Genomic DNA, 18,768 nt, shown 5'->3' with positions numbered 1-18,768 from the left:
GATTGCGTCGTCTGTGGACCTATTGGGGCGGTAAGCAAATTGGAGTGGGTCTAGGGTGTCAGGTAGGGTGGAGGTGATATGGTCCTTGACTAGTCTCTCAAAGCACTTCATGATGACAGAAGTGAGTGCTACGGGGCGGTAGTCGTTTAGCTCAGTTACCTTAGCTTACTTGGGAACAGGAAAAATGGCATGTGGGAACAGCAGACTGGGATAAGGATTGATTGAATATGTCCGTAAACACACCAGCCAGCTGGTCTGCGCATGCTCTGAGGACGCGGCTGGGGATGCCGTCTGGGCCTGCAGCCTTGCGAGGATTAACACGTTTAAATGTTTTACTCACGTCGGCTGCAGTGAAGGAGAGTCCACAGGTTTTGGTAGCGGGCCGTGTCAGTGGCACTGTATTGTCCTCAAAGCGAGCAAAGAAGTTGTTTAGTCTGTCTGGGGCTCGTTTTCTTTTTGTAATCCGTGATTGACTGTAGACCCTGCCACATACCTCTTGTGTCTGAGCTGTTGAATTGTGACTCTACTTTGTCTCTATACTGAAGCTTAGCTTGTTTGATTGCCTTGCGGAGGGAATAGCTACACTGTTTGTATTCGGTCATGTTTCCGGTCACCTTGCCCTGGTTAAAAGCAGTGGTTCGCGCTTTCAGTTTCGCGTGAATGCTGCCATCAATCCACGGTTTCTGGTTTGGGAATGTTTTAATAGTTGCTGTGGGTACGACATCGCCGATGCACTTGCTAATAAACTCGCTCACCGAATCAGCGTATTCGTCAATGTTGTTGTTTGACGCAGTGCGGAACATATCCCAATCCACGTGATTGAAGCAATCTTGAAGCGTGGAATCCGATTGGTCGGACCAGCTTTGAACAGACCTGAGCGCGGGAGCTTCCTGTTTTAGTCTCTTTCTATAGGCTGGGAGCAACAAAATGGAGTCGTGGTGAGCTTTTCCAAAAGTAGGGCGGGGGGAGGGCCTTATATACGTCGCGGAAGTTAGAATAACAATGATCTAGGGTTTTACCAGCCCTGGTAGCACAATCGATATGCTGATAGAATTTAGGGAGTCTTGTTTTCAGATTAGCCTTGTTAAAATCCCCAGCTACAATGAATGCAGCCTCAGGATATGTGGTTTCCAGTTTACATAGAGTCAAATAAAGTTTGTTCAGGGCCGTCGATGTGTCTGCTTGGGGGGGAATATATGCGGCTGGGATTATAATCGAAGAGAATTCTCTTGGTAGATAATGCGGTCGACATTTTATTGTGAGGAATTCTAAGTCAGGTGAACAGAAGGACTTGAGTTCCTGTATGTTGTTATGATCACACCACGTCTCGTTAATCATAAGGCATACCCCCCGCCCCTCTTCTTACCAGAAAGATGCTTGTTTCTGTCGGCGCGATGCGTGAAGAAACCAGCTGACTGTACCGACTCCAATAGCGTGTCTCGAGTGAGCCATGTTTCCGTGAAGCAAAGTATGTTACAGTCTCTTTTGTCTCTCTGGAATGCTACCCTTGCTCGGAATTCATCAACCTTGTTGTCAAGAGACTGGACATTGGAACCAGTTAAGCTAGTTGAGAACAAGTTCTCATTTACAACTGCGACCTGGCCAAGATAAAGCAAAGCAGTGCGACAGAAACAACAACACAGAGTTACATGGAATAAACAAGCGTACAGTCAATAACACAATAGACAAAAAAGAAAGTCTATATACAGTGTGTGCAAATGGCATGAGGAGGTATGGCAATAAATAGGCCATAGTAGCAAAGTAATTACAATTTAGCAGATTAACACTGGAGTGATAGATGAGCAGATGATGATGAGCAGGTGTGCAAAAGAGCAGCAAAGTAAATAAAAACAATATGGGGATGAGGTAGGTAGATTGGGTGGGCTATTTACAGATGGACTATGTACAGCTGTAGCGATCGGTTAGCTGCTCAGATAGCTGATGTTTAAAGATAGTGAGGGAAATGTAAGTCTCCAGCTTCAGCGATTTTTGCAATTCGTTCCAGTCACTGGCAGCAGAGAACTGGAAGGAAAGGCGGCCAAAGGAGGTGTTGGCTTTGGGGATGACCAGTGAGATATACCTGCTGGAGCGCGTGCTATGGGTGGATGTTGTTATCGTGACCAGTGAGCTGAGATAAGGCGGAGCTTTACCTAGCATAGACTTGTAGATGACCTGGAGCCAGTGGGTCTGGCGATGAATATGTAGCAAGGACCAGCCGACTAGAGCATACAGGTCGCAGTGGTGGGTGGTATAAGGCGCTTTGGTAACAACACGGATGGCACTGTGATAGACTGCATCCAATTTGCTGAGTAGAGTATTGGAAGCTATTTTGTAGATGACATCGCCGAAGTCAAGGATCGGTAGGATAGTCAGTTTTACTAGGGTAAGTTTGGCGGCGTGAGTGAAGGAGGCTTTGTTGTGAAATAGAAAGCCGATTCTAGATATGAGTCTGGAAGGTGAGTTTACAGTCTAGCCAGACACCTAGGTATTTGTAGTTGTCCACGTATTCTAGGTCAGAACCGTCCAGAGTAGTGATGCTAGTCGGGAGGGCGGGTGCGGGCAGCGAACGGTTGAAAAGCATGCATTTGGTTTTGCTAGCGTTTAAGAGCAGTTGGAGGCCACGGAAGGAGTGTTGTATGGCATTGACGCTCATTTGGAGGTTAGTTAACACAGTGTCCAAAGAAGGGCCAGAAGAATACAGAATGGTGTTGTCTGCGTAGAGGTGGATCAGGGAATCACCCGCAGCAAAAGCGACATCGTTGATATATACAGAGAAAAGAGTCGGCCCGAGAATTGAACCCTGTGGTACCCCCATAAAGACTGCCAGAGGTCCGGACAACAGGCCCTACGATTTGACACACTGAACTCTATCTGCGAAGTAGTTGGTGAACCAGGCGAGGCAGTCATTTGAGAAACCAAGGCTATTGAGTCTGCCAATAAGAATACGGTGATTGACAGAGTCGAAAGCCTTGGCCAGGTCGATGAAGACGGCTGCACAGTACTGTCTTTTATCGATGGAGGTTATGATATCGTTTAGTACCTTGAGCGTGGCTGAGGTGCACCTGTGACCAGCTCAGAAACCGGATTGCACAGCGGAGAAGGTACGGTGAGATTCGAAATGGTCAGTGATCTGTTTATTCACTTGGCTTTCAAATACTTTAGAAAGGCAGGGCAGGATGGATATAGGTCTGTAACAGTTTGGGTCTAGAGTGTCACCCCCTTTGAAGAGGGGGATGATCGCGGCAGCTATCCAATTTTTAGGGATCTCGGACGAAATGAAAGAGAGGTTGAACAGACTGGTGATAGGGGTTGTAACAATGGCAGGGTTGCAACAATAATTTTAGAAAGAGAGGGTCCAGATTGTCTAGCCCAGCTGATTTGTACGATTCCAGGTTTTGCAGCTCTTTCAGAACATCTGCGATCTGGATTTGGGTGAAGGGGAAGCTGGGGAGGCTCAGGCAAGTAGCTGCGAGGGGTGCGGAGCTGTTGGCCGGGGTTGGGGTAGCCAGGAGGAAAGCATGGCCAGCCGTAGAGAAATGCTTATTGAAATTTTAGATTATCATGGATCTATCGGTGGTGACCGTGTCGCCTAACCTCAGTGCAGTGGGCAGCTGGGAGGAGGTGCTCTTGTTCTACATGGACTTTACAGTGTCCCAAAACTTTTTGGAGTTAGAGCTACAGGATGCAAATTTCTGTTTGAAAAAGTTAGCCTTTGCTTTCCTGACTGACTGTGTGTATTGGTTCCTGACTTCCCTGAACAGTTGCATATCGTGGGGACTATTCGATGCTATTGCAGTCCGCCACAGGATTTTTTGGTGCTGGTCAAGGGCAGTCAGGTCTGGAGTGAACCAAGGGCTATATCTGTTCTTAGTTCTACATTTTTTGAAAGAGGCATGCTTATTTAAGATGGTGAGGAAATTACTTTTAAAGAACGACCAGGCATCCTCGACTGACGGGATGAGGTCAATATCCTTCCAGGATACCTGGGCCAGGTCGATTAGAAAGGCCTGCTCGCAGAAGTGTTTTAGGGAGCGTTTGACAGTGATGAGGGGTGGTCGTTTGACTGCGGACCCATAGCGGATACAGGCAATGAGGCAGTGATCGGTGAGATCCTGATTGAAAACAGCAGAGGTGTATTATACGGATTTAGGGTTGTACCTGGTGGTTTCCTTGATAATTTGTGTGAGATTGAGGGCATCTAGCTTAGATAGTAGGACGGCTGGGGTGTTAAGCATATCCCAGTTTAGGTCACCTAACAGAACGAACTCTGAAGATAGATGGGGGGCAATCATTTCACATATGGTGTCCAGGGCACAGCTGGGAGCTGAGGGGGGTCTATAACAGGCGGCAACAGTGAGAGACTTATTTCTGGAGAGATTCATTTTTTTTATTAGAAGCTCGAACTGTTTGGGCATAGACCTGGAAAGTATGACAGAACTTTGCAAGCTATCTCTGCAGTAGATTGCAACTCCTCCCCCTTTGGCAGTTCTATCTTGATGGAAAATGTTGTAGTTGGGTATGGAAATCTCCGAATTTTTGGTTTATTGACATGGCATACGTTTAGATTGCCAAAGTATGTGAATTAGATAATAAACAATAAACAATGAACAGTAAACATTAGACTTACAAAAGTTCCAAAAGAATAAAGATGTCATATTATGTCTATATACAGTGTTGTAATGATGTGCAAATAGTTAAAGTACAAAAGGTAAAATAAATAAAACATAAATATGGGTTGTATTTACAATGGGGTTTGTTATTCACTGGTTGCCCTTTTCTTGTGGCAACAGGTCATACATATTACTGCTGTGATGGCACACTGTGGTATTTTACCCAATAGATTTGGGAGTTTATCAAAATTGGATTTGTTTTCGAATTCTTTGTGGGTCTGTGTAATCTAGGGAAATATGTGTCTCCTATATGGTCATACATTTGGCAGGGGGTTAGGAAGTGCAGCTGTTTCCACCTCATTTCACTCTCTCTCTCACTCTCTCCAGGCCCGTTTGGAGATCAATGCTCTGAGAGATGTTGTAGCCTCCTACCTGTCATCTGAGAGCCAGTAAGACCCCCAAAACACTCCCTGAGACTGTACTACATCACTACACACCTATGTACCACACGCACACATACACTTCACACACACTGTGCATACTACTGTATACACGTGCATATGTTACAGAAACTACGCAGTACTCTCATTGTCATTCCTCTAAGTCACATTAATCTTACCCACGCCTTCTACCAGCCATTCTCTAGTCTACATTACCTGGGGGTACTGTATATTGAAAAGGAAGCGAAAGCAGCACACCAGCTAGTTTAACCTGTTTTTATGTGATGGTATGTTTCCTCCTTTGTGTAGTAGAATGTTGGTGTGTGTCGTGTGGTGTGGTGTCAACTGTGTGTATCTTGTTTCAGCGCCAACTTCAAGCAGGCTCTGGAGGCCCTCCCCCAGTTACACAGTGGAGCAGACCAAAAGTAAGTCATTCATCAAGGGTAATACCGGTTCCAGTTAAAATATGGAGAGATTTCAGTTCCATTTAAAATATGGAGTGAATTCAGTGCCAACAGAAACTGTATTTGATTTCATTATTTTTTAATATTGTATTTAGATATTGAATTCATTATTTTTGAGTTTGTAATGGACAAATTGAGTCATTGAATTCATAAATTGAACTTGTATTTCATGATTTTAAACTGATTGAATTACTATTGCATTCAGTTTTAAAATTCAATTTAATTGAATATTAAAATTCTATATTTATATATTCAGTTTCAATATGGTAAATATTGCATCATTGCCCTAGTTTCAAGTTTATAAACTATAATTTCAAGTTTACCAAAGTTTCAAACATTCAACTTTTTAAATGCGTTCGGATTCAGTCTTCAAAATCAGTTCTCTACATTCAGATTCAAAACCAGAGATAACATCCTGGTACTTTGCCAGCAAGGAATGGTAGAAGAGAACAGATAGAATCTTTGTGTTAAACAGATTTCTGAAGCCAATGTGGCATTTTGAATACATTTTCTTCCTATGATTTTGGCTCTAGCGTTTGAACCGTTTGGGCTATGAGATATTATTTGTTTGGGCTATGAGCTTCCAATTCCTGAAAGCTAAGACTCTCTGGAACACGGTTGTGCATTCTGTTCCCCTCTATGATGCTCAAAGGACTCGTTAGAAGGGAGTGCGACAAAAAACGCAATTTGGCCCCAATAACAATATAGTTGAATAGCCATGTCATAGCCCTTCGAAGGATAACTTTTCCACTTTCTAATTCATCTTGCTCTTGTGACTGACTGGATTCGAACCGGGTCTCCTGCATTTCAAAAGACTGTGTTAGCCCACTTACACCAACATCTAATAGGCTAATTTCAGGCTCCAGGGATATTAGTGGTCAGAAATGCACTCCATGACCAAAAGTATGTGGACACCTGCTCGTCAAACATCTAATTCCAAAATCATGGGCATTCATATGGAGTTGGTCCCCCCTTTGCTGCTATAACAGCTTCCACTCTTCTGGCTCGCAGTCGGCCTTCCAATTCATCCCAAAGGTGTTTGTTGGGGTTGAGGGCAGGGCTCTGTGTAGGCCAGTCAAGTTTTTACACACCGATCTCGACAAACCATTTCTGTATGGACCTCGCTTTGTGCACAGGGGCATTATCATGCTGAAGCAGGAAAGGGCCTTCCCCAAACTGTTGCCACAAAGTTGGAAGCATATAATCATCTAGAATGTCATTGTATACTGTAAGATTTCCCTTCACTGGAACTAAGGGGCCTAGCCCGAACTATGAAAAACAGCCACATACCATTATTCTTCCTCTACCAAACTTCACAGTTAGCACTAGGGGCAGGTAGCGTTGGGGCAGGTAGCGTTCTCCTGGAATCCGCCAAACCCAGATTTGTCCACTGGACTGCCAGATGGCGAAGCGTGAATCATCACAAAAGAGAACACATTTCCACTGCTCCAGAGTCCAATGGCGGCGAGCTTTACACCACTCCAGCCTGGCTGCTTGGCCTTGGAAACCCATTTCTTGAAGCTCCAGATGAACAGTTCCTGTGCTGACTTTGCTTCCAGAGGCAGTTTGGAATACGGTAGTGAGTGTTGCAACTGAGGACAGACTATTTTTGCGCGCTACCCGCTTCAGCACTCCGTACAATGTAACTTTCAGGTCTCTTGAGGAGTTACTCATCACACAAGCATGGTCCCCAAACCACCTGTTACACTTCACCCCCCCTTTGACCTCCTCCTCCTCGAAGAGACCCATTCAAGTCACATAACCAATACCTAGGCTTGCCAGAGACTTGAAACTAACAGGCTGTCATTGTAAATAAGAATGTGTTCTTAACTGACTTGCCTAGTTAAATAAAGGTTAAAAAAACAAACATTCAATTGCGCACGGGGCGACACTTCAGGCTGAGGAGTGAGTTTCACAGATCCCATCTGCTACACTAATACAACTCTTCAAGATCCAGCTAGGTTACTCATCAAAATAGTGTGGTTTGGTGATCCATGCTTATGGGATGAGAAACTTGCCTGAGACCTGAAGACGTGTTAGTTTGACATGTGTTAGTTTGTGTTTATTTAAAAATATATATATTTTACCTTTATTTAACCAGGTAGGCCAGTTGAGAACAAGTTCTCATTTACAACTGCGACCTGGCCAAGATAAAGCAAAGCAGTGCGACAAAAACAACAACACAGAGTTACTCATGGGATAAACAAACATACATAATAATAGAAAATTCTATATACAGTGTGTGCAAATGTAGTAAGTCAATAAATAGACCATAGTGGCGAAATAATTACAATTTAGCATTAACACTGGAGTGATAGATGTGCAGATGATGATGTGCAAGTAGAGATACTGGGGTGCAAAAGAGCAACAACAACAAAAATAACAGTATGTCCTATTTACAGATGGGGTGTGTACAAGATAGATGGGGGGTAATCAATTCACATATGGTGTCCAGAGCACAGCTGGGGGCTGAGGGGGGTCTATAACAAGCGGCAACAGTGAGAGACTTATTTCTGGAAAGGTGGATTTTTAAAAGTAGAAGCTTGAATTGTTTGGGCACAGACCTGGATAGCATGACAGAACACTGCAGGCTATCTCTGCAGTAGATTGCAACTCCGCCCCCTTTGGCAGTTTCTTGACGGAAAATGTTGGAGTTGGGGATGGAATTTTCAGACTTTTTGGTGGCCTTCCTAAGCCAGGATTCAGACACGGCTAGTACATCAGTGTTGGTGGAGTGTACGAAAGCAGTGAATAAGACAAATTTAGGGAGGCGGCTTCTGATATTAACATGCATGAGACCAAGGCTTTTACGGTTACAGAAGTCAACAAATGAGAGCGCCTGGGGAATAGGTGTGATGCTGGGGGCTACAGGGCCTGGGTTAACCTCTACATCATCAGAGGAACAGAGGAGGAGTAGGATAAGAGTACGGCTAAAGGCTATGAGAACTGGTTGTCTAGTGCGTTGGGAACAGAGAATAAAAGGGGCAGATTTCTGGGCGTGGTAGAATAAATTCAGGGCATAATGTACAAACAAGGATATGGTAGGATGTGAGTACAGTGGGGGTAAACCTAGGCATTGAGTGACTATGAGAGAGTTTGCATCTCTAGAGACACCAGCTAAGCTAGGTGAGGTCTCCCCATTTGTGGGGTATGTGACAAAAGAGCTATCTAAGGCATGTTGAGCTGGACTAGGGGCTCTACAGTGAAATAAAACAATAACTATCCAAAACAACAGAAGACAAGGCATATTGACATTAGAGAGAGGCATGTGTAGCGAAGAGACCATAGGGTCCAATGAGCAGCAATAGGTGAGTCCGGGAGCCGTTCGGTAGTCGCTACTATGCTAGGCGAGCGGGAGGCACAGCGTTCAGAAAGCTAGCGTGCCGGTGCTAGCAGATGGGTGTTCGGCGACATCGCAACAGAAAAGCCTGTTGAAACCACATCGGACGATTGCATCGGCAGACCAGTCGTGGTGGCCAGCAGTAGCCAGCAGTAGCCACTTGGTTGTAGCTAGCTAGCTGCGATGATCCGGTGTAATGGCCCAGAGCTTGCGGCAGGAATCCGGTGATGTGGTGGAGAAAAGCAGTCCGATATGCTCTGGGCTGTGCAGACTGGCAGGTATTGACCGAGCTAAAGCTGGCTGGTGTCCGGGCTAAAGGTTAAGACCGCTAGCCGTGGCTAACAGTGACTACTAGCTAGTAGCTAGTTAACTGGCTAGCTTCTGATTGAGGTTCCAGTTATAACGTCAAAAAATAGCAGATCCGTACCACATTGGGTGAGGCGGGTTGCAGGAAAGTATATTTAGATCGTAGGCGGAAAGTGAGATTAAAATATATACGAAAAATAACCGATAAACTGACTATTTACATTAGAGATCGACCGATTATGATTTTTCAATGCCGATACCGATACCGATTATTGGAGGACAAAAAAAGCCGATACCGATTAATCGGCCGATTTATTAAAAAAAATAATAATAATAATAATATACACTGCCTAAAAAAATAAAGGGAACACTAAAATAACACATCCTAGATCTGAATGAATGAAATATTCTTATTAAATACTTTTTTCTTTACATAGTTGAATGTGCTGACAACAAAATCACACAAAAATTATCAATGGAAATCAAATTTATCAACCCATGGAGGTCTGGATTTGGAGTCACACTCAAAATTAAAGTGGAAAACCACACTACAGGCTGATCCAACTTTGAAGTAATGTTCTTAAAACAAGTCAAAATGAGGCTCAGTAGTGTGTGTGGCCTCCACGTGCCTGTATGACCTCCCTACAACGCCTGGGCATGCTCCTGATGAGGTGGCGGATGGTCTCCTGAGGGATCTCCTCCCAGACCTGGACTAAAGCATCCGCCAACTCCTGGACAGTCTGTGGTGCAACGTGGCGTTGGTGGATGGAGCGAGACATGATGTCCCAGATGTGCTCAATTGGATTCAGGTCTGGGGAACGGGCGGGCCAGTCCATAGCATCAATGCCTTCCTCTTGCAGGAACTGCTGACACACTCCAGCCACATGAGGTCTAGCATTGTCTTGCATTAGGAGGAACCCAGGGCCAACCGCACCAGCATATGGTCTCACAAGGGGTCTGAGGATCTCATCTCGGTACCTAATGGCAGTCAGGCTACCTCTGGCGAGCCCATGGAGGGCTGTGCGGCCCCCCAAAGAAATGCCACCCCACACCATGACTGACCCACCGCCAAACCGGTCATGCTGGAGGATGTTGCAGGCAGCAGAACGTTCTCCACGGCGTCTCCATCTGTCACGTCTGTCACATGTGCTCATGTGCTCAGTGTGAACCTGCTTTCATCTGTGAAGAGCACAGGGCGCCAGTGGAGAATTTGCCAATCTTGGTGTTCTCTGGCAAATGCCAAACGTCCTGCACGGTGTTGGGCTGTAAGCACAACCCTCACCTGTGGACGTCGGGCCCTCATACCACCCTCATGGAGTCTGTTTCTGACCGTTTGAGCAGACACATGCACATTTGTGGCCTGCTGGAGGTCATTTTGCAGGGCTCCTGCAGTGCTCCACCTGCTCCTCCTTGCACAAATGCGGAGGTAGCGGTCCTGCTGCTGGGTTGTTGCCCTCCTACGGCCTCCTCCACGTCTCCTGATGTACTGGCCTGTCTCCTGGTAGCGCCTCCATGCTCTGGACACTACGCTGACAGACACAGCAAACCTTCTTGCCACAGCTCGCATTGATGTGCCATCCTGGATGAGCTACACTACCTGAGCCACTTGTGTGGGTTGTAGACTCCGTCTCATGCTACCACTAGAGTGAAAGCACCGCCAGCATTCAAAAGTGACCAAAACATCAGCCAGGAAGCATAGGAACTGAGAAGTGGTCTGTGGTCACCACCTGCAGAATCACTCCTTTATTGGGGGTGTCTTGCTAATTGCCTATAATTTCCACCTTTTGTCTATTCCATTTGCACAACAGCATGTGAAATGTATTGTCAATCAGTGTTGCTTCCTAAGTGGACAGTTTGATTTCACAGAAGTGTGATTGACTTGGAGTTACATTGTGTTGTTTAAGTGTTCCATTTATTTTTTTGAGCAGTGTATATATATATCATACACACACACACATTTTTGTAATAATGACAATTGCAACAATACTGAATGAACAATGAACACTTTTATTTTAACTTAATATAATACAAATACACACACGCACACGCACACAGCTCTGAAGTGACAATGATACTGAAGAGTCTGCTTAGGAGACAAATACTCTCAACTGTTTGAATAAAAATAGAGTTTAAGTTACCTGTGATGAATGTTGAAAACAAGAACTTTAATTTCTATATGCAGGAAATCCTATTTTAATAATGGGCATGGTAAGAATTGACAACCAAAGTGCGAGTCATAATTCCCATGACACCTAGCAAAATCTGAAAAGCGGTTCCTTCATTTATTCCATAGGATATTTTTAGATTCACTTAAAATAAGGTCTGTGTTTCGTGTAGGCTTACATCACCGTGCCAATTTTATAACTGTGTAGATATCCATAGGACAAGGTAACTCTGATCAATATTGGCTAAATATAAGCGAAGATAAAAAAAATTGTAGAGTGGATTTATGAAAATATGTTGACAAACGTTACCTTATCCTAGTGAGATTTACACAGGTATCAAAACGTCGAGGCGGTTTAAGCCTGCACGAAACACAGACCTTATTTGAAGTAGATCAAGACATTCTCTATGGAAGACATGAACGGTAAAATAATGAAGGAACCCCTTTCAAATTCAGCCGCAAGTTATTACAGGAATTATAACGCGTCGACTATTTCTCTCTAAACCATATACCTTTGACTAATCCGGAAACTATCACCTCGAAAACAAAACGTTTATTCCGTTACGTATTTTATCTAACTGGTGGCATCCATGAGTCTAAATATTCCTGTTACATTGCACAACCTTCAATGTTGTCATAATTACGTAAAGTTCTGGCAAATTAGTTCGCAAAGAGCCAGGCGGCCCAAACTGTTGCATATACCCTGACTCTGCGTGCAATGAACGCAAGAGAAATGACACAATTTCACCTGGTTAATATTGCCTGCTAACCTGGATTTCTTTTAGCTAAATATGCAGGTTTAAAAATATATACTTGTGTATTGATTTTAAGAAAGGCATTGATGTTTATGGTTAAGTACACATTGGAGCAATGACAGTCATTGATTGATTGTTTTTTATAAGATCAGTTTAATGCTAGCTAGCAACTTACCTTAGCTTACTGCATTCGCTAACAGGCAGGCTCCTCGTGGAGTGCAATGTAATCAATGCAAGATTGGATCCCCCGAGCTGACAAGGTTAAAAATCTGTCGTTCTGCCCCTAAATGAGGCAGAACGTTCCTAGGCCGTCATTGAAAATAAGAATGTGTTCTTAACTGACTTGCCTAGTTAAATAAAGAATAAATAAAGATGAAAAAAAAAAAAAACGGCAAATCGGCGCCCAAAAATACCGATTTCCGATTGTTATGAAACATTGAAATCGGCCATTCCGATTAATCGGTCGACCTCTAATTTACATGGGACAAGACAAACACACGTCCGACTGCTACACCATCTTGGATACATAGCGCGATGGGTTGGTATGCTACAGGAAGGTGGTCGCGTGTGTTTTCGAGGTCGAGGTCCTGAGTTTGAGTTTCCGTATGAGCTGAATCAGGGGAACGTGGTACTCGCTAATCAAGCTAGACTGTGATCTACAGTTGCGCTCAGCCCAACCGCTCAGCCCAACTGCAGTTGAAGGCCTTTTTCAATAGTGCGGCGAGTTGGAATGCTTCAGGAGGGCGGTCACGTGTGTTTGTGAGGCAGAGGTCCTGAGTTCAAGTCTCGGTATAAGCTGAATCAGGGGGAAGCAGTACTTGCTAAGCAAGCGGCGCGTCGTCCATTACATTAACTTCCTGATCGCTTCCCTATTGGCTTAAGCACATTTTATGTATTGTTTTATTTAACCTTGATTTAAGCAGGGAAATCTCATTGAGACCAAGGCCTCTTTTCCAAGGAAGCCCTGCATGTACACAATCCGACTAATTTGCAACATTTACAAATACAAAATACTCTATCATCAACTTACAAATTGCAATTATAAAAAACAAGGCTGTGGCTATTGATCTGACTTTTTCGGGTTCTGACTTCAAGGATCACGTTCTGCGCATGTGTAAAATGCAGGGCTCCCTTTTACCTGCAGAGAACAGGCTACTCAGACCAATGGTGCTCGTTTGATACAGTTAGATCAAATAGAATCAATGTCTGCAAGATCACAATGTTCACAGTATTCTACATAACGGAACCAAATATAATAGCATAGTATAATGTAAGACGAAAACACCACCGCATTCAATTGTGAAGGATAATTCTTCAAGTTTTACCCATAGTAACCATTTGATCTCAGTCAGTTTCATGGGGATATGCTTTTAGATCTTGAGTTATACAGTGTTGGTTCAAAGTAACCTACACTGTTGTTTTGAATGATGTACAGTGAGCGAATTTAAGAGCAGATGTGTTAACAAAGTAGCCTACCTTAGTACAGTTGAAGTTGGAAGTTTACATAGACTTAGGTTGGAGTCATTAACTTGTTTTTCAACCACTCCACAAATGTCTTGTAAACAAACTATAGTTTTGGCAAGTCGGTTAGGACATCTACTTTGTGCATGACACAAGTAATTTTTCCAACAATTGTTTACAGACAAATTATTTCACTTATAATTCACTGTATCACAATTCCAGTGGGTCAGAAGTTTACATACACTAAGTTGACTGTGCCTTTAAACAGCCTTGAAAATTCCAGAAAATTGTGTCATGGCTTTAGAAGCTTCTGATAGGATAATTTACATCATTTGAGTCAACTGGAGGTGTACCTGTGGATGTATTTCAAGGCCTACCTTCAATCTCAGTGCGTCTTTGCTTGACATCATGGGAAAATCAAAAGAAATCAGCCAAGACCTCAGAAAATAATTGTAGACCTCCACAAGTCTGGTTCATCCTTGGGAGCAATTTCCAAATGCCTGAAGGTACCACGTTCATCTGTACAAACAATAGTGCGCAAGTATAAACACCATGGGACCACGCAGCCGTCATACCACTCAGGAAGGAGACATCTCCTAGAGATGAATGTACTTTGGTGCCAAAAGTGCAAATAAATCCCAGAACAACAGCAAAGGACCATGTGAAGATGCTGGAGGAAACAGGTACAAAAGTATCTATATCCACAGTAAAACGAGTCCTATATCGACATAACCTGAAAGGCCGCTCAGCAAGGAAGAAGTCACTGCTCCAAAACCGCCATAAAAAAGCCAGACTACGGTTTGCAACTGCACATGGGAACAAAGATCGTACTTTTTGGAGAAATGTCCTCTGGTCTGATGAAACAAAAATAGAACTGTTTGGCCATAATGACTATCGTTATGTTTGGAGAAAAAGGGGTAGGCTTGCAAGCCGAAGAACACCATCCCAACGTGAAGCACGGGGGTGGCAGCATCATGTTGTGGGGGTGCTTTTCTGCTTTCACAAAGTAGATGACATCATGAGGAAGAAAAATTGTGTGGATATGTTGAAGCAACATCTCAAGACATCAGTCAGGAAGTTAAAGCTTGGTCGCAAATGGGTCTTCCAAATGGACAATGACCCCAAGCATACTTCCAAAGTTGTGGTAAAATGGCTTAAGGACAACAAAGTCAAAGTATTGGAGTGGCCATCACAAAGCCCTGACCTCAATCCTATAGAAAATGTGTGGGCAGAACTGAAAAAGCGTGTGCGAGCAAGGAGCCCTACAAACCTGACTCAGTTACACCAGCTCTGTCAGGAGGAATGGGCCAAAATTCACCCAACTTATTGTGGGAAGCTTGTGGAAGGCTACCCGAAACGTTTGACCCAAGTTAAACAATTTAAAGGCAATGCTACCAAATACTAATTGAGTCTATGTAAACTTCTGACCCACTGGGAATGTGATGAAAGAAATAAAAGCTGAAATAAATCATTCTCTCTACTATTATTCTGACATTTCACATTCTTAAAATAAAGTAGCGATCCTAAGTGACCTAAGACAGGGAATTTTTACTAGGATTAAATGTCAGGAATTGTGAAAAACTGAGTTTAAATGTATTTGGCTAAGGTGTATGTAAACTTCCAACTTCAACTGTATTTTGCCTAGTGCCACGTGCTGTTGAGTTTTGGCAACATGAGAGAAAAAATGTGTTGGTGTTGTTGAAAGTGTGTGCCCTCAGGCCTGGAGGGAAGCAAAAGTAATTCCACTACCCAAGAAGAGTAATGCCCCTTTACTGGCTCAAATAGCCGACCAATCAGCCTGTTACAAACCCTGAGTAAACTTTTGGAAAAAATAGTTTGACCAGATACAATGCTATTTTACTGTAAACAAACAGACTTTCAACACGCTTATAGGGGAGGACATTCAACAAGCACAACACTTACACAAATGACTGATGATTGGCTGGGAGAAATTGGTGATAAAACGATTGGGGGGGCTGTTTTGTTAGACTTCAGTGCGGCTTTTGACATTATCGATCATCATCTGCTGCTGGAAAAACTTATGTGTTATTGCTTTACACCCCCTACTATATTGTGGGGAAAGAGTTACCTGTCTAACAGAACACAGAGGGTGTTCTTTAATGGAAGCCTCTCCAACACAATCCAGGTTAAATCAGAAATTCCCCAGGGCAGCTGTTTAGGCCCCTTACTTTTTTCAATCTTGGCTAATGACATGCCACTGCTTTGAGTAAAGCAAGTGTGTCTATGTATGCGGATGACTCAACGCTATACACAGCAGCTACTACAGTGACTGAAATGACTGCAACACTTAACAGAGCTGCAGTTAGTTTCAGAATGGGTGGCAAGGAATACGTTTTGTCCTAAATCTTTCAAAAACTAAAAGCATTGTATTTAGAACAAATCATTCACTAAACCCTAAACAACTAAATTGTGTAATTAATAATGTGGAAATTGAGCAAGTTGAGGTAACTAAACTGCTTGGAGTAACCCTGGATTGTAAACTGTCATGGTCAAAACATGTTGATACATCAGTAGCTAAAATGGGGAGAAGTCTGTCCATAATAAAGCGCTACTCTGCCTTCTTGACAACACTGTCAACAAGGCAGGACCTACAGGCCCTAGTTTTGTCACATCTGGACTACTGTTCAGTCGCCACAGGAGGGACTTAGCAAATTTGCCAGCGCTGCTGGCCCTCAAATGTACACGGAGAGCTAACATTAATGATATGCATGGCAATCTCTCATGGCTCAAAGTGGAGGAGAGATTGACTTCATCACTACTTGTTTTTGTAGGGAGTGTTGACATTCTGAATGCACCGAGCTGTCTGTTTTAAACTACTAGCACACAGCTCGGACACCCATGCATACTCTAGAAGACATGCCACCAGAGGTCTCTTCACAATCCCCAAGTCCAGAACAGACTATGGGAGGTGCACAGTACTACATAGAGCCATGACTAAATGGAATTCTAATCCACATCAGCTAACTGATGCAAGCAGTAGAATCAGGGGGGGAAAAGGTAGAAGTACACCTTATGGAACAGCAGGGACTGTGAAGTGACACACACACAGGTACAGACACACGCATACACACACAAGCGCTAACACACGCGTACATTGTAATATTGTTGTGTAGTGGTATCATACATTTTGTGTTGTGGATATGTGGTGGTGTGACAGTGTTATATGATGTACTGTTTTAGCTTTTGTTTTATGTGTAATATAAGTGTCTTAATGTGTTTGGAGTAGCTGTTGCCTTGGAAGCAGCTAATGGGGATCCCTAATAAAATACAAATACAAATAGTTTATTAACTTGATACACAGACAATGACTGCAATATTTACCATATTGAAGCAGAATGCATAAAAATTAAAGATGCACTATGCAGATATCGCTCTGACATTTCCTGGTTGCTGAAATACTAATAGTTCGCCTAATTTCAGTTTGACAAAACAAGTAAGTATCGTGTAGAGAGTCATTGTACAATCTAAACCGCTGTGAAATATATTTTCCATAACCAACAATATTGTATTTTCAACTGTTTGAAGCTGATGTACAAAACCATAAGTAAAATACGCAAAAATGAAACATAATAACAGGAAGCATAGAAACAACGCACATAGAACCGATCTACCGCTTCTTAGACTTGCTTTGAATGAGAATGATCTATAACTCACATTTCTATGTGAATTTGGTCGGATTGCCCAAATACAAAAGTTTGGACACACATACTCATTCCAGGGTTTTTGTTTATTTTTGTTTATTTTCTACACTGTAGAATAATAGTGAAGACATCAAAACTATGAAATAACACATATGGAATCATGTAGTAACCAAAAAAGTGTTAAACAAATCAAAATATATTTTATATTTGAGATTCTTCAAAGTAGCCACCCTTTGTCTTGATGACCGCTTTGCTCACTCCTGGCATTCTCTCAACCAGCTCCATGAGGTAGTCACCTGGAATGCATTTCAATTAACAGGTGTGCCTTGTTAAAAGTTAATTTGTGGAATTTCTTTCCTTCTTAATGCGTTTGAGCCAATCAGTTGTGTTGTGATGAGGTAGGGAGGTATACAGAAGATAGCCCTATTTGGTAAAAGACCAAGACCATATTATGGCAAGAACAGAGCAAATAAGCAAAGAGAAATGACAGTCCATCATTACTTTAAGACATGAAGGTCAGTCAATCCAGAAAATTTCAAGAACTTTTAAAAGAACCTATCAAGCGCTGTGATGAAACTGGCTCTCATGAGGACCGCCACAGGAAAGGAAGACCCAGTGTTACCTTTGTTGCAGAGGATAAGTTCATTAGAGTTGACAGCCTCAGAAATTGCAGCCCAAATAAATGCTTCACAGAGGTCAAGTAACAGACATCTCAACATCAACTGTTCAGGGGGAGACTGCGTGAATCAGGCCTTCATGGTCGAATTGCTGCAAAGAAACCACTACTAAAGGACACCAATAATAAGAAGAGACTTGCTTGGGCCAAAAACACGAGCAATGGACATTAGACTGGTGGAAATCTGTCCTTTGGTCTGATGAGTCCAAATGTGAGATTTTTGGTTCCAACCTCTGTGTCTTTGTGAGACGCAGAGCAGGTGAACGGATGATCTCCGCATGTGTGGTTCCCACCGTGAAGCATGGAGGGGGAGGTGTGATGGTGTGGGGCTGCTTTGCTGGTAACACTGTATGGGAATTATTTAGAATTCAAGGCACACTTAACCAGCATGGCTACCACAGCATTCTGCAATGATACCCATTCCATCTGGTTTGGCTTAGTGGGTCTATCGTTTGTTTTTCAACAGGAAAATGACCCAACACACCTTCAGGCTGTGTAAGGACGTTTTGACCAACAAGGAGTGTGATGGAGTGCTGCATCAGATGACCTGGCCTCTAAAATCACCCGACCTCAACCCAATTGAGATGGTTTGGGATGAGTTGGACCGCAGAGTGAAAGAACAGCAGCCAACAAGTGCTCAGCATATGTGGGAACTCCTGTTGAAAAAGCATTCCAGGTGAAGCTGGTTGAGAGAATGCCAAGCGTGTGCAAATCTGTCATCAAGGCAAAGGGTGGCTACTTTGAAGAATCTAAAATGTAAAATATATTTTGATTTGTTGAACACTTTGGTGACTACATGATTCCATATGTGTTATTTCATCGTTTTGATGTCTTCATTATTATTCTACAATGTAGAAAATAGAAAAAGAAAAAAAACTTGAATGAATAGG

At 43.1% G+C, this 18,768-nt stretch overlaps 1 protein-coding gene across 6 annotated transcripts in view; it reads left to right on the top strand.

Moving 5' to 3' along the window:
- Positions 1–18,768, top strand: part of LOC120054952 (exocyst complex component 2-like) — a 99,741-nt gene that overhangs the window by 79,851 nt on the left and 1,122 nt on the right. For all 6 annotated transcript variants that reach the window (XM_039002733.1, XM_039002728.1, XM_039002729.1 and 3 more), the window contains 2 exons: positions 4,998–5,059; positions 5,416–5,475. In XM_039002733.1, coding sequence (XP_038858661.1) covers positions 4,998–5,059; positions 5,416–5,475 — 122 coding nt within the window. The remainder of the gene's footprint in view (positions 1–4,997; positions 5,060–5,415; positions 5,476–18,768) is intronic.

The sequence above is a fragment of the Salvelinus namaycush genome, chromosome 10 (genome assembly GCF_016432855.1).
Source record: "Salvelinus namaycush isolate Seneca chromosome 10, SaNama_1.0, whole genome shotgun sequence".
In the NCBI taxonomy this organism is placed as follows: Eukaryota; Metazoa; Chordata; class Actinopteri; order Salmoniformes; family Salmonidae; genus Salvelinus; species Salvelinus namaycush.
This window is presented reverse-complemented; position numbering and strand designations above follow the sequence as displayed.